The sequence below is a fragment of the Panthera onca genome, chromosome A1, assembly GCF_046562875.1.
Source record: "Panthera onca isolate mPanOnc1 chromosome A1, mPanOnc1 haplotype 2, whole genome shotgun sequence".
Lineage (NCBI taxonomy): Eukaryota > Metazoa > Chordata > Mammalia > Carnivora > Felidae > Panthera > Panthera onca.
In genome coordinates, this window is record NC_138339.1 from 138,318,272 (window position 1) to 138,334,353 (window position 16,082).

At 38.0% G+C, this 16,082-nt stretch overlaps 1 protein-coding gene across 1 annotated transcript in view; it reads right to left on the reverse strand.

Annotated features, from left to right (window-relative positions):
• The window catches only part of SNX2 (sorting nexin 2), a 56,280-nt gene extending 40,483 nt beyond the window's left edge, over positions 1-15,797 (reverse strand). Inside the window, exon 1 of the mRNA XM_060636273.3 lies at positions 15,643-15,797. Coding sequence (XP_060492256.1) covers positions 15,643-15,750 — 108 coding nt within the window. The 5' untranslated portion in view covers positions 15,751-15,797. The remainder of the gene's footprint in view (positions 1-15,642) is intronic.
• Positions 15,798-16,082: the final 285 nt, after the last annotated feature.

A 16,082-nucleotide genomic window follows, 5' to 3' on the forward strand; every position in this document is an offset into this window, starting at 1 on the left:
CCTGGAGCCTGATTTGGATTCTGTGTCTCCCTCTCTCTCTGTCCTTCCCCTGTTCATGTGCGCCCATGCTCTGTCTCTCTCACTCTCTCTCTCTCCAAAAATAAACACTAAAAAATCTTAAATTAAAACTTCCTTTGCAAGATACTGTCAAGAGGATAAAAAAACAAGCCACAGACTGGGAGAAAAATTTGCAAAAGACATATCTGATAAAGTACTGCTATCCAAAAATACACAAAGGAGTATGAAAACTTAACAATAAGACAATGGTCAACCCAATTTAAAAATGGGACAAAACCTTAACAGACACCTTACCAAATAAGCATCTAACATACAGGCATATGAAAAGATGTCCCAAATCACATATCATCAGGAAAATGCAAATTAAAACAACAATGAGAGACCACTATGCCTCATGCTGGTATATGTAAACACTTACTAGAGTGGTCAAAAATCTGTAACTCTGACAACACCAAATACTGGCAATGGTGTGGAGCAACAGGAACTCTCACGCTCACTGCTGGTGGGACTGTAAAATGGTCCAGCCACTTTGGAAGACAGTTTGGCAGTTTCTCACAAAACTAAACATATTATCATACAGTCCAGCAATTGCTTTCTTTAGTATTTATCCAGAGGACCTGGAAACTTATGTCCACAAAAAACACAGCACATGATGTTTAGAGTAGCTTTCATTCATAACTGTCAAAATTTGGAAGCAATCAAGATGTGCTTCAGGAGGTTAAAGGGTTAAGTAAACTGGTGCTTCCTTCCAGTCAATGGAATGTTATTCAGCACTAAAAGGAAATGAGCTATCTAGCCATGAAAAGACACAGAGAAAACTTAAATGCATATTACTAAGTGAAAGAATCCAGTCTAAAAAGATTATATATCCTATCATCCCAACTATGGAATACTCTGGAAAATGCAAAACTATAAAGACAGGACGTTAGGAGGGAAGGCAGGATGAAGAGGCAGAGTACACAGGATTTGTGGACAGTTAAACTACACGACACTATTAGGGTGGATACATATCGTGTCATTACACACTTGTCTAAACCCACAACATGTAAAACACCATCAACTATAAACTTTAGGTGATTACCATGCCACAATGCAGACTCCGCTATTCTAACAAACATACCATGCCTCACCACTGTGGTTGGGGATGCAGACAATGAGGGATAATGCATGTGTAGGGGCAGTATATGGGGAACCTCTGTACCTTCCACTCCATTTTGCTGTGAACTTAAAACTGTTTTAGCAAATAAAGTCTATTTAAAAAAATGAAGCACACTGGCACTAAAGATGTTTATAGTATGCCATTATATGAGAAAAGTAGGCACCTATACATGATTCAGCTTCCAGACAATATTCATTAAAACTAAGATATTCTTGTATTGAGCAAGATATGAGCACTAAGGTCCTATATATAACTTGTACACTAAACTGGAGCTGTCACTCACTAAAGGCTGAGAGAGGACTTATTTTTGCCCCTGCCTCTCCATGGGATGAACAGGAGTATGGAGACAGCGGCCAGTGAATGAGAACCTGATGGAACTTTGATGATTTCTTTGCCTGGACCACATGTTCTGGGTGATGAGAACTAGTTCTCCAAGATACGCAATTGTACAGACCTCAATATTTTTCATAAATGTTTATTTTTTTCTCCCTACATCATCACCTAGTAGCGTGCTGAACATTTCTATAATAAGTTCCAAGGTTGTTGCTAGTATCTCTTCAATTAAAAAGTAGTGTTTAAGATCCCAAGTAACATTAAAGAAGCCCCCTAGACCCCTTTCCCACTGATTAACACTAAAATCTCTGGATAGAGTACAATGCACAAAGACTTAAAGTAACTAATGGCAGGTAGACTGGGGAAAGAGACAAAAATGTGAGGGTGAATTTTATGGGTTCCCCCCCCTTCCTTTCTCTTTTAACTTTTCCTGAGAATGGCTCCAACTGCAGAACCATACTAGCAGTGTGAACAGCAATGATGCCAAGAAAACTCTTATTTTCTGACTATAACACCAGGGCCCCTGCTATCAAGAGAATGTAGGTGCAAAATTCTTTTCCTTTTCTTTGGATCCCTACCCCGTTGTCTCTCTTGGCCCTGACCTGAGGCCAGACCCAGTTGCTTAAGTGCATTAAAGCAGCAGTGCTGAGAGCACTGGCATCTAAAACCCCCAAGAAAAAAGTTTACTTGTGTAACCAGCTGAACGGGGAAAAGGGGACCCAGAAATCTTCATCAGTATTTTCTCTCTTTTCTTTCACTGCTTTTCTGCAAAGGTGGCCCAAGTTGAGCAAAAGAGTGTGACAATGCAGGCAGCTACAACTCTAATAGATGGCAATGTTTCTGGGAAACAGCCTTGGAAAAAAAAAGGTAATCAGTGTCTTTTCCAAAGACTAGATTTGTTTACTGTCTGGTATAATACAATGTCCCCTCTAGAGCAAAGAACAGGCACACTTACTGCCTATTATAAATGATTTGGGTTCTCTAATCTCAAGTTCTTCAGCTGTGACACAGATCAAAGGCAGGTGCAGTATCAACCTCCACCCCGCCCCCACACCCCCCCACACCCCATCACGCCACCCTGTCAAGAGAAAGGCAAGGGAAATTGTCACAAACATGATACTCATGCTGCTTGCTATGCTTGGAGTAAAAGTGCTTAATCAAGGGGGTGGCGCCTGGGTGGCTCAGTCGGATTGAGCCTCCGACTTGCTTCTGACTTTGGCTCAGGTCATGATTTTGCAGTTCACAGGTTCCAGCCAGGAATCAGGCTCTGCTGACAGCTCAGAGCCTGGAACCTGCTTTGGATTCTGTGTCTCCCTCTCTCTCTGTCCCTCCCCTGCTCACACTCTGTACCACTCTCTCTCTCTCTCAAAAATAAATTTTAAAAACACTAAAAAAAAAAAAAAAAAAAAAAAAGGTACTTCATCAAGTCTTCTTCCAGCAACCATAAAACAAGTTAATGTGTTAGCTTACAAGGATGATAAAATTTCAGACTTTATACAGTTCTTGACAGGAAAAAAATCAGTAAACATGAAGACAGATCATTAGAAAATAACCAATCTGAATAAAAGACAAGAGAAAAAATGGGGAAAAAAAGAAAGCAGAACCTCAGGGACCTGTGAAACAATATTAAAAAGTCAAACACTTGGGGCGCCTGGGTGGTGCAGTCGGTTAAGCGTCCGACTTCAGCCAGGTCACAATCTCGCGGTCTGTGAGTTCGAGCCCCGCGTCAGGCTCTGGGCTGATGGCTCGGAGCCTGGAGCCTGTTTCCGATTCTGTGTCTCCCTCTCTCTCTGCCCCTCCCCCGTTCATGCTCTGTCTCTCTCTGTCCCAAAAATAAATAAAAAACGTTGAAAAAATAAATTAAAAAAAAGTCAAACACTCATGTCACTGAAATCCTAAAAAGAAGTGCACAAAAATATTTCAAGAAATGATGGCTGAAAGCTTCACAAATTTGTTCAAAGACATAAATTTACAGATTTGAGAACAAGCTAACTCTAAGAGGACAGCTTCAGAGAAAACCATACCCAGCCACATCATAAAAAGTGGCTGAAAACCAAAGATTAAAAATAAAAAAACTTGAAGGGTGCCTGGGTAGCTCAGCTGGTTAGGTTAGGTGTCCAACTCTTGATCTGAGCTCAGGTCTTCATTTCAGGTCATGAGTTCAAGCCCCGCACTGGGCTCTGTGCTGAGTGTAAAGTCTACTTAAAACAAACAAAAAAACACAAAAAAACAACTTGAAACAGCTAAAGAAAAAATTTCCATTTAGGGATACAAAGACTTCATATTTCTCATCAAGAAAACCATGACAGTGGCACAGTGTCTTCACAGCGCTGGCGGGGGGGCGGGGGGGGGGGGGAACAGGGGTGCCTGGGTGGTTCAGTCGGTGAAGCGTCCGACTTCAGCTCAGGTCATGATCTCTGGGTTTGTGAGTTCGAGCCCCGCATTGAGCTCTATGCTGACAGCTCAGAGCCTGGAGCCTACTTCGGATCCTAGGTCTCCCCATCTCTCAGCCCCTCCCATGTTCATGCTCTGCTTCTGTCTCTCAATAATAAATAAACGTTAAAAAAAATTAAAAAAAGAAAAAGAATTGTAAACGTAATTCCATATCCAGCAAAAATATTCTTCAGGAACAAAGTTGGAATAAAGATATTGTCAAATGAAAGAAAACTATAGGGATCTACCATCACCAGGCCAGTTCTTAAAAAAGAAATAAATAGATCTAAAAAATGGGGAGGGCCTTAAAGACAATCTTCAGCCAGAAGATACCAGATATGAATAACAAAGATTTGGAACTTCAAGAATACAGTAAGAATTACAGAAGCAGTAACTAACTAGAGAAATATAATAGACCATTTTCCTTCTCTTCAGTTATTTAAAATGTGTATGACTATGAAAGCAAAACTTAAAACATTGGTAAGGTTTTTAATGTATAGAGACATAATACATGTGAAAACTAATATAAAGGGAGGTAAATGGTCATAAGAATCTGCATTTTATTTTTATAAGTATAACATTAACTCTAATTGGACTATAAATCATTAGGTATGTATTTTGTATTCCCTACAGCAACCACCTTCTTTATAAATATATGTAGATACACATATATGTATATATATATTCTATATACATATGTATATAAGTATATTTATATACTTAGAGGAAGGGGAGATAAAGCAAAAAATCCAGTAAATTAAAATTAAATACTTACAAGCATCAAGATAATACAAAAGAAGGGAGAAAGGGAGAAACAGAGGTAGAAACAGAGGGAAAAACAGAAAACAAACAGATCTAATCCAATCACACCAATAATTACATTAAATACACCAATTAGAGGACAGAGGTAGCTAGACTGGATATAAAAATAGCAATACACAACAATATACTCCCTACAAAAAAAAGTAACTTAAAGACAATAGGTAAGTTAACAGTAAAAGAATGGAAAAAATATATCATGCAAACAATCAAAACAGAGACAGAGTGCCACATTAACGTCAGATAAAGTAAACTTTGAATAAGAAGTATTATCAGCAATCGATTCTCAGCCTTTTGGCTAAGATCAAGTGTAGTATTATCAGCAATAAAGTATTATCAGCAATAAAGAGGGGATGATACGATAAAATGATCATCAATTTACCAAAAAGTCGTAACAATACTAAATGTCTATGTGTCTAACAATAAAGCTTCAATATGAAGAAAAAACTGAACTGAAAATATAAATTAAAAATTTTAAGTCTACAATTATATTGGGAGACTACAGCACTCTTCTCTCAGCAATGGATAGAACAGGTATGTAATAAGGCAACATAGAGGAGAGCTGGAAAATACTTTAGCCAACTTGACTTAACATTTAAAGAACACTCCAACAGTAACATTAGATTATATACATTCTTTTCAAGCGCACACAAAATATTCACCATAACAGACCATATTCTAGGCCATAAGACAAACCTTAACAAATTTAAAAGAACTAAAATCATAAAACATTCTCTGACCATAATCAAATTAAACTAGAAATAATAGAAAGCTACTGAGAAAATTCCCTAATTTGGGAAATTAACACGTCTAAATAATCCATAGGTCAAAGAGTAAGTCACCAGGGTAAGTAGAGAAGAGTTTAAATTGAATAAAAACAAAACACAGTAACAAAACTTGTGGGATGCAACTAAAGCAGTGCTTACAAAGAAACATACAGCTAACTACTAATACTCAAAAAAAAAAAAAAAAAAAAACAAACCCAAAAAACCAACCAAATTTCAAATCAATGATCGAAGCCTCTACCAACAATAGAAAAAAAAAAAATCAAGAAAGCAAAAAAAATATGATTCTTTGAAAAGATCCCAAGATATGCTCTAGAGAGATTAAAATAAATGAACAAAAAAATACATGAGTAAACAGAAGACATAAATTACGAATATTAGGAATGAAAAGGCAAAGGCATCACCAAGAGACCCCACAGACATTGTCACAGGAAAATAAGAGTATTATGAAAAACCTTATGCCTATTTCACAACCTAGACTGAATGAACAAACTCCTTGAAAGACACATACTACAGATGCTCAACAAGAAGAAACAGTCCTGCATCTACTAAAGATAATGAATTTGAAGTTAAAAGTCTTCCAAAAACAAAACTACATGCTCAGGTGACTTCACTAGTGAGTTCTAGCAACCTTTAAAGAAGATAGAAGATTAATCCATACAACCTCTTCAAGAATATAGAAGAGAAATAAACATTCTCCAATTCCTTTAATGAGACCAGCATTTCTGGTACGAAAATCAAACAAAGTCATTGTAACTAAAAGAAAATACTATACAAATATCTAGCATGACAGATACAATAGCCAAAACAAATGCTATCAAACTGAATGCAGCAACATATAAAAAGGGTTAGCACATTTATGACTTTGGGGCTTACCCCAGGAATGCAAGGTTTATTCAATGTTTTAAAAAAATCAATCAACATAATCCATGTCATCATTAACCTAAGAAGAAAACTACATGATTAACTTATTAAATGCAAAAAAAGAATTTGCCAAAACCAGCATCCATTCATGAGTACAAAATTTCAGAAAATAAATAGAATTTCTTCAACCTGATGAAGGACACCTACAAGAAAAACTTAACAGATAACATATTTGAGAGAAAGAATATTTTTCTTCTAAGTTCACAAAAAGGAAAATGATATCCACTTTACCACTTCTATTCAAAATTATGCCGATAATCTTAGTTATTACATTAAGGCATAAACATTGGAAAGAAAGAAATAAAACTCTAATCATAGCATGATTATGTACATGAAAATCCCAAGGACTCTAGAAAAAAGCTACTAAAACTAATGAGTGTTTAGCACATTTGCTGGATAGAGGGTCAACATGCCACCAATGAGCAAATGTAAAAGAAACCACAAAGCAGGTATAAAACTCACACAACATGTACTAGATTGGTATGCTGAAAACTACAAACACTGATGGAAAAAATCAAATAAACCTAAATAAACAGAAATAGTACATTTATGCTTAAATGTTCAATACTGTTAATATGTTAACTCCCCCCAAACTAATCTATGGATTCATCACAATCCCAATTAAAATCTCAGGTGACCTATTTGGTAGAAGTCAAAAGTTGCTTTTAAAATTATATGGAAAGGCAAAAAAAGGCGAAGAACCAAAACAATTTTGAAAAAAGTCAGTGGATTCACATTCGCTAATTTCAAGACTTAGTTACAGTAAGACAGCACACAATTGGCAAAAGGAGAGTCAATAAACAGTGACAAAGAATGGAGTCCAGAAATAGACATACACATATATGTACATATATATGCTCAAATGATCTTTGACAAAGATGCAAAGACAACTCATCAAGAAACTTTTTAAGTCTAGCTTCTTTAACTTAGCCTAAAGCATGTGGGATTCATTGGTGATATTGTATATTTTGAAAAATAAAACGAACCAACGTGACCAACAATTATAGAACACTCCACCCATCAACATCTGACTACATACATCCTTTTGAAGTGCAAACATAATATTTACCACAAAAGACCATATTTTCAGCCACAAAACAAACCTTAACACTATGATTATCTTCCAATAAATGGTGCTGGAACAACTAGATATCTATATGCAAAAAACTAGACACTTCAACTCACATGAAAATTAATTCATAATGAATCCTGTTACACCAAAATGTAAAAGAAAAATTACAAAACTTCTAGAAGGAAACATAAGTAAAACCTTTGTCGCCTTGGGTTAGCGTTAGGAAAGGATATCTTATGTGACATACCAAGTACTATCAACAACAACAAAAGAACTAACCTGAACTTCACCAAAGTAATAAACTTTTGCTCTGTGAAAGCTCATGTTAATAGCATAAAAAGACAAGCCAGAGTAGGAAAAAATATTTGCAAAACATTTATCTGGCAAAGGATGCGTAATTAGAATACATGAAGAATTCTCAAAACTCAATAAGGAAATCCAAATTTTTAAATGGGCAAAAGATGTGAAAGGAAGGACATCACTAAAGATAATTTTCAGACAGTGAATAGGCACATAAAAAGACACTCAAAAGCACTATTAGAGACTGTATATTAAAATTACAACGGGGGGCACCTGGGTGGCTTGGTCGGTTAAGCGTCCGACTTCGGCTCAGGTCACGATCTTGCGGTCGGTGGGTTCGAGCCCCGCGTCGGGCTCTGTGCTGACAGCTCAGAGCCTGGAGCCTGTTTCAGATTCTGTGTCTCCCTCTCTCTGTGACCCTCCCCCGTTCATGCTCTGTCTCTCTCTGTCTCAAAAATAAATAAACGTTAAAAAAAAAAAAATTAAAAAAAAAAAATTACAACGGGGTAACAGTAGAAACCTGTAAGAATGGCTAAAAATCTCTAGTGTGCTGATTAATGCTTAGCAACCAGGTCTTTGGGGGAGAAGACTCTGATTTACAGCTTTTGCTGATGTGTGGTATAAATGTGCCTGCTGTGGCTGCTTACCCCTCCCTGAAAGTGGACTTGAGAAGATACGTACTTTGCACCATAAAATACAATAGATATATGACCTCAAGAGCATAAAAATAATAAATAGTAGTAATGAAATTAGGAAGTGACAAGTTTTGAATACTTATTACCGTCATTTTTAATATAATTCATTTAAATATGTTTGTATAACTTAATTTTAACAATGGCTGTGTTTAATAACCAGCTTACAAATCCCTGAAAATTTAACAATCACTTCTTTCAAGCCAACAGAAGCCAGTCTCAAGCTCACCACTACCTAAAAGAAAAACTGATACTAATAAATGCAGACAGGATGTGGAACAACTCATATTCACATTCACTGCTATGGGAATGTAATTAATGATAGATCTACTTTGGAAAGAGCTTGACAGTTTCTTTCTTTGCTTTCTTTCCCTTCCCTTCCCTCCTTGCCTTCCCTCCTTTGACTCTTCTATAATTTTATAAGATTTCAAAGATGAAATGAATAGAAACTTGACCAGAGATGAAAACAGACAAATCTAGCTGCACAAAAGTTTCCCTGGGGCTAGCTGTCAAGATTCCAACACTCAGTAATACATATAAAACGTGACTCTCGGAATAAGGATAAAATTTCTATATTAAAATAACTTTTATGACACCAGGAAATACACTGACATGCTTTTATATTGAAACATCATGCTTCTGTTTTAATGAAACCATAGATTAACAATTTTCAGACTCAGAGAACACTGCCCTAACGGATATGTCTTGAATTACATTATTACTACGGTCATTAACTCATGGGACTAAAAGCAAGTGACTTCACCTCCCTCAAACCGTTGTGGCAGAAAGTACAGCAGTTTCTTACAAAGTCAAAACATAATTACCATACAACCCGGCAATCTTTAAGTATTACCCAAAAGAAATGAACACTATGTTCATACAAAAACTTGCACATCAATGTTTATATTGGCTTTACTCATTAATGCCAGAAGTTGGAAACACAACTGTCTTTCAACAACAATCAACTGTGAGACAATTAAATTCAGAAATAAAAATGACTGAACTACTGATCTATGCAACATCTCTGAGTCTCACACTTGATACTAAATTAAAGAAGCTAGACTCCAAATTTCATACTGTATGATTCAATCTATATGACATTCTGAAAAAAAGACAAAACTAGACAGAAGACATCACTGGTTGCCAGAGACTGGGAGTGGGAAGGGGTTAACTATGTGAGAGAATTTTTTTAGGTGATGGAAGTGGTCTCTATCCTGAGTGAGATGGAAATGCACTTTACTAAATTGAGGTAAATTTTGCCTCTAGTAAAAACTATCATCACAGGAAAAACAACAGTTCAACTTATCATAGGAAAGTGGGTATTTGTAAAATTAACAGTAAAGGCAAATTTCATTCTTTTTAAGAAAAAAGCACAACAAAGTGAGCAACTCTGCCTCAAGCAACTTCGTATAATAACATTTTTTAACAGACACTAAAAACCATTCATTCTAAAATCTCTCACTTTAATAGCTTTAAGGGAAAGTGGTCAACTAGAGTCAGGCTGCTCATAAATCTTTCTAATAATTTCCAGTGCTCACCCCTTAACATACCTGATTGCAAAATGTTTTTGCTCTGACACACACGTAATTCATAAAGAAATTTTCAGAAAAATTAGTACATTTAAAATTGGAGGCCTACCTAGAGATCAGAAAACAGAAGAAAACATATACTGCTACTACCTGTTGCATAGGTACAAGACATACCAATTGAGCAGGTCTTTGTCAACAGTCCCTTGTCATACTCTTATTTTCTTTTGATAATTCCAACCATTTTCAAGATCTCAAAGATCATTTCTATGTAATTAAGTCACTCTAGTCTTCTATACTATTTTGTAGCACATACATATTTCAATTACATATGTAACATCTGGTATTGCAGGCATTTGTTCACAGAGCTGGGTTTATTACATTGACTTTTGATGGTTTATACACTCACTCCTTAGGGCAGGGACTAGATGTCCAGCCTGGTTTAATGTAATCATTCAGTAAGTTTATGACACATTCCCAAAACAACATTTCTAGCCCATGGGCATCTCTTGCTGCTTGATGTTCTCTTAATTGCTGTAATGTAGCCCCAAATAAAACTTGTAATTCCTTTGTCTAAGAATCGCCTGAAGAGAGGGAGGCATTGTAAGTCTTTAGATGTCTAACTTTTCATCTATTGTTGCATCAATTTCCTTTTCTCCTTTATTATTTGCACTTGCTTTCCTTTTTCAGGTCTTCAACCTCAAACTTAAAATAGCTTCCAACTCATCGACTTATCAAAAATACCTCCCACTCAAATTTATCCCTCAGACTGCTAGTACATTAATCCTCCTAGATAATCAATTTACTGCCGTAACAAGTTTTCATAGCTCTCACCCACCTACTCCAAAGTCCTTCACAATTTCACCACATAGTAAACTTGTAACATCCTCTACTCAGCCACTCTAAATTTTTTATGGTTCCCTAGAATATGGACTGACCCTCAAGTGACCCTTGCTATTCTCCCACTTTGAAATTTCATTACCCCTTCGAGGTCTCTCTTAAATATTACCTCTTCAATGAGCTTTCCTCAGCCAAGAGAAGCACTTAGTGTTCATCTACTATGTGTCAGGAACATTGATAGGAATAAAAATCTCCCCATGTTTCAGTGGTACTTCCAGTGAAAACTGGTTGTGTTTTCAGACCATAAAATCACAATCTGTATCGGAGTTTTCTGTACACCTCCTTCTTCTCCACTGGAGATTTTCTGTCCTCAAAGATTTGCAGTAGTTGTTGATATTTGCACTCTGATGATGATCCATATAGTACGGGAGAGGGTAAATACCCAAGTATTTGCTGAAGTCAACCAAGTAGGATGTCTTCCAAACACTTAGTGCAGCGTGGGGTTAGAGAAAAGGAATTTTAAGACCTGTGAGCCTCCCATCTGGAAATTTCATTTGAAATGCTCTATAATCCCTATCATGGGCAAACTATCGTCCTCTTCTTAACTTCAACTTAGTCTGAGAACCAGGTGTGAGCACCTATGGTCAAGTCATTTTCAACGAGGGTGCCAATTATCATTCATAGGGGGAAAGAATAATCTTTTCAACAAATGGTGCTGGGACAACTGAATTGCCAAATGGAAAAGAACAAAGGTGGACCCTACCTCATTACATATACAAAAATTAACTCAAAACGGATCAAGGACTTAAAGGCGCCAAAACCATAAAATTCTTAGAAGAAAACACACATGTAAATCTTCATGACCTTAGCTTTGGCAGGGGATTCTTAGATGCGACAGTGAAAAGCATGAGAAACAAAATTTTTAAAATAAATTTTACTTCATCAAATTTTTTAAAAATGTGTTTAGAAGGACACCATCAAGAACATGACAAGACAACAAAGAAAGTGGGAGAAAACATCTGCAAATTATGTATCTAATAAGGAACTTCTATCTAGAATATATAAATAATTGTTATAACTCAGTAAAAGTCAACTCAATTAAAAAATGAGCAAAGGATCTGAAGAGACATTCCTCCAAAGATATACAAATGGCCAACAAACACATGAAAAGATCTGCAACATCTTTAGTCACCAAAAACAATTCAATCAAACCACATAAAAATAGCATTTAACAACCATTAAGATAAACAGAATGGAAAAAAAAAGTCATAATAACGGGTGTTGGTGAGGCTGTGGAGAAACTGGTACCCTCACACATGGCTGGTGGAAATATAAGATGGCGCAGCCACTTTGGGAAACCAGTCTGGCAATTATTCAAACGATTAAATGTAAAGTTAATCTAAGACCCAGTAATTCTACTTGTACAATATCTACTGCAGCATTATTAACAACCTGATCGTGGAAACAACCCCTATGTCCATCAACTGATGAATGGATAAACAAAATGTAGTATACCCACACAATGGATTATTCCATTTCATTCAATTCCATAAAGGAATGAAGTACAGACTGTGAAAACATTATGTTAAGTGAAATAAGCCAGTCATGAAAAAATACATATCATATGATTTCATTCATAGAAGTCCAGAACAGTTTATAGAGACAAAAATTTAATTAGTGGTTGTTTAAGAGATTTGGGAAATGGGGGCAAGGAGTGATAGCTGAAAACCATAGAGTTTCTTTTTGAGGTGATGAACATGTTCTAAAACTAACTGTAGTGATGGATGCACATATCTGTGAATATAGTAAAAACTATTAAATTGTACACATTAAATGAGTGAAATGTATGGTATATGAGTTATACTTCAATACAGCTGTATAAAATAGAGAAAAGGTATATATTTCCTGACTTTTTTTTTTTAAAGGTGTTGTCTTATTTCTCCATGATTCTTTATGGGAAGCATCTTTTAAGCTTACGGTTGTATCATTTAAGGAAAAAGCAATATTCGTAAACAATTTAAAGCCTTGCTCTCTGGTACCAAAAAGCTTTCACTAGATGTTTTCCCCTTCTCATTCTATTTTCTGCCCCCATGCCAGCTTTCACCAATTTCTTGTTTCACAGTCACAACACAACAGAAACACTGTAATTTTTAAATATGCTTCATTTACTGAATTTGGCTTTCTGGGACTGTTCTTAATTGTGAAAGGAAAGGAATCCAATACTGTGTTAAAAATAGACTAATATCATACACCAAATTGTACCGTCATTACAAGCTTACTGTCATCGAAAATGTCTATAATTTGATTTCCACTTCTATGAATTTCAATCAATTTAACAAGTTTCTACAGAAATAAATTTTTAAATGCTTACTTTTTCTTTAATTAAAATCCATTTATCTGTAAATCTGACTTTCAATTTACAGTTTAGGTTAACTATTCGAAGTAGATGATCTGCATCACAATCATCTGAGGCTTTGCAACTTATTATTGTCTATGGACCAGAAGCAATGCCAGGAGGAATGTGTTAAAAATGCATAATAATGGCCTTATCCCAGCCCTACAGAACCATAATTTGCACTATAACAAGATCCCTAGGTGGGTGATGGGCATTGAGGAGGGCACCTGTTGGGATGAGCACTGGGTGTTGTATGGAAACCAATTTGACAATAAATTTTATATATGTATATATATATCCCTAGGTAAGTTATGCATAAAGTTTGAAGATCTTGAGCATTCAACACGCAGATTCCAGTGAGGAGAAGGCATCTGCATTTCAAACAAGAGCCCTATGGTCTCCCCTACACTCTCAGGTTTGAGAAGCACTTTTGAAAACAAAAGTGGAGGGCTGAGAAAGAACATTCCTTCAGAGTAGTTTAGGTATACTAAAAAACACTGCTATAGATCCATCCCCCCCAGAACAGTTTGGAAAGCAAGGAAGATTATGATTTTACAAATCTGTTATATTACCTTAAAACTAATAACCTGAATGAGTCTATATAACATAAGGGGTTTAGATTAACAATCAAACCCAAGTTTACAACTTTCACATTGCACCAACCAAGATAAATTTATTCATACTCAAACTTCTGTAGACTTTTATTGAAAAAGTCAAATAAATACCTTATGTAAAAGTCCCATCCAAATGGGAAATAGAAATTTACAGCTCCTGCTACTCAACTCTGAAAAGCCTCAATTAAACAGAATGCTTAGCGTTCACAGAATTCTAGTTCACAGTAGGTCAGTAGTTTGTTTTGATCCTAGCTGGTGGAAAACCTTCATAGTCCTCAAAGGAAATACAGGTCTTAGAATTCAGCATAGACACTAACTCTCAATACATTTTAAGCCAGCTACATGGTACGTATAAAGGGTTAAAAAGATAAACTCAAAGGTTCATCTGTTTTGCTAGGCAATTTTTACTAATTCTTAGGAGATGCTGGTTTTGACAATAAATCCAGCAAACATTTACTAAATGCAAATGTTCAAGATTTTGTGAGGAACACAAAGATGATCAAGGCACTATCCCCAGCCTCAAGAAGCATATAATCTAAGAGGAGGCGGGATTTGGCTGGGAACCTATATATACAACTTGCAGAGTATGGTCAGTGATGAAAACGGTTCCCGGAAGTTCCAAGTTTCAGCTAACCGAGTTTTAGATAATGGACATTTTACAGTAATTTCCAATTGATTTGGTGTAGAGTTGCACGAGCCAAGAAAGCTTACAAAAGCACTTTATAAAGAAGTACAGCCTAAGGTAAACAAACCTGGGCAATTTGCTTACATTTTAATACACACACACACACACACACACACACACACACACACACACTTAAAACTGGGCTATGAAGTGTGGGTGACTTCATTTAAATGCAAAGCAATTCAAACCTGAAATGGATCTAGGAGGCCAATTAGAGTTAACAGTGTTTCCTCTGACAAAAACAGGAACACTCAACTTCAGAGACCGCTGACCATGCGAGAAAAGAGGAAAAAGGGAGTGAGGACCGGTTATTTCTTCCTGGCAACTTAAAAAAATAAAACAAACAAACAAAAACAACAGAAAACCCAAACCAGCACTTTCCTGGACTACTCCCTCTCTTCAACTTTGCATTTTATAAACGCTCGTATTCTTAAAAAGTCTAAGAACTAAAGAAGACAAAACCGGTCAAGTGCATTCAACAATACAAAACAGAGGCACCTCCCTCAAGGGGAACTAACAGTCCATGAAGGGCCATGACTGGGAAAAGTGCATCCACAAGCTCCCTGGAGAGCCACGGCCACTCAACGCTCCGTTCACTGGTCTCCCCTCCCAGGGGCACACCCTCCCTTGGTAAAGGAAAAGCGAGCCCCTCTCCAAAGGGGGCTGCGGAGGTCGCCCGGGAGGGTGGTAAGGTTTACCAGGACTCAGGGCAAGACCCTCGGCTTTGGAGAAGAGGTGCAAATGACACCGAGGAAGGCCGGCTGAACCGGGAAAGGGCGCTGCAACGTTCGGGCCGGTCCCGGCCCCTCAAAGGATCAGGTCGACCCCCAGCCCGCCAGGCTGGTCTCGTGAGGGAGGCTGGCCGCCCAGACCACGCTCCAGCCCACTGACAGGTACCAGAGGCGGGCCCGCGTCACAGGTGTCGCCCCGACCAGGTCCCCGCAAACCCGGGGGGTGGGGAGGGAAAAGTCCCGGCAGGGGAAAGGCACCTAAAGGTGAGACGCGCGGCAGGAGCGGAGCGCAGCACCCATGGCGACGCGGTCTCACCTCCAGGGTGGACACAGTACTGGTGAACAGGTCTTCTCCGTCTTCCAGCTCCTCAAAATCGGAGGGCTTCCCGTCCCCCAGCGGAGGAGGCTCCCTCTCCGCCGCCATCTTCGCTCGTCCAGACGACTGCGCGAGCGGGGCCTCGCGGACCTGTCACGTGAGCACGCACGGCAAAGCTGGCGCGCTCGCCGCCTCGCTCCCCCGCCCCCCGGCCCCGCCCCTCGCGGCCCCGCCCCGGCCTCGTGATGCCGCCCGCCCCTGAGCGCGGCGCTGAGCCCCGCCCCTCCGCCTCTCCATCCACCTCCGCGTCTGGGTCGCCGTCCCCTCTCACAGCCCGCTTGCTGTGCTGTCGGTGGAAGACTCGTGCACTTTTATTACCATCACCTTCGTAGCAAGTCTGGGCCACTTTTAAAACCGGCATTACCGCTTTCCAAATGTCC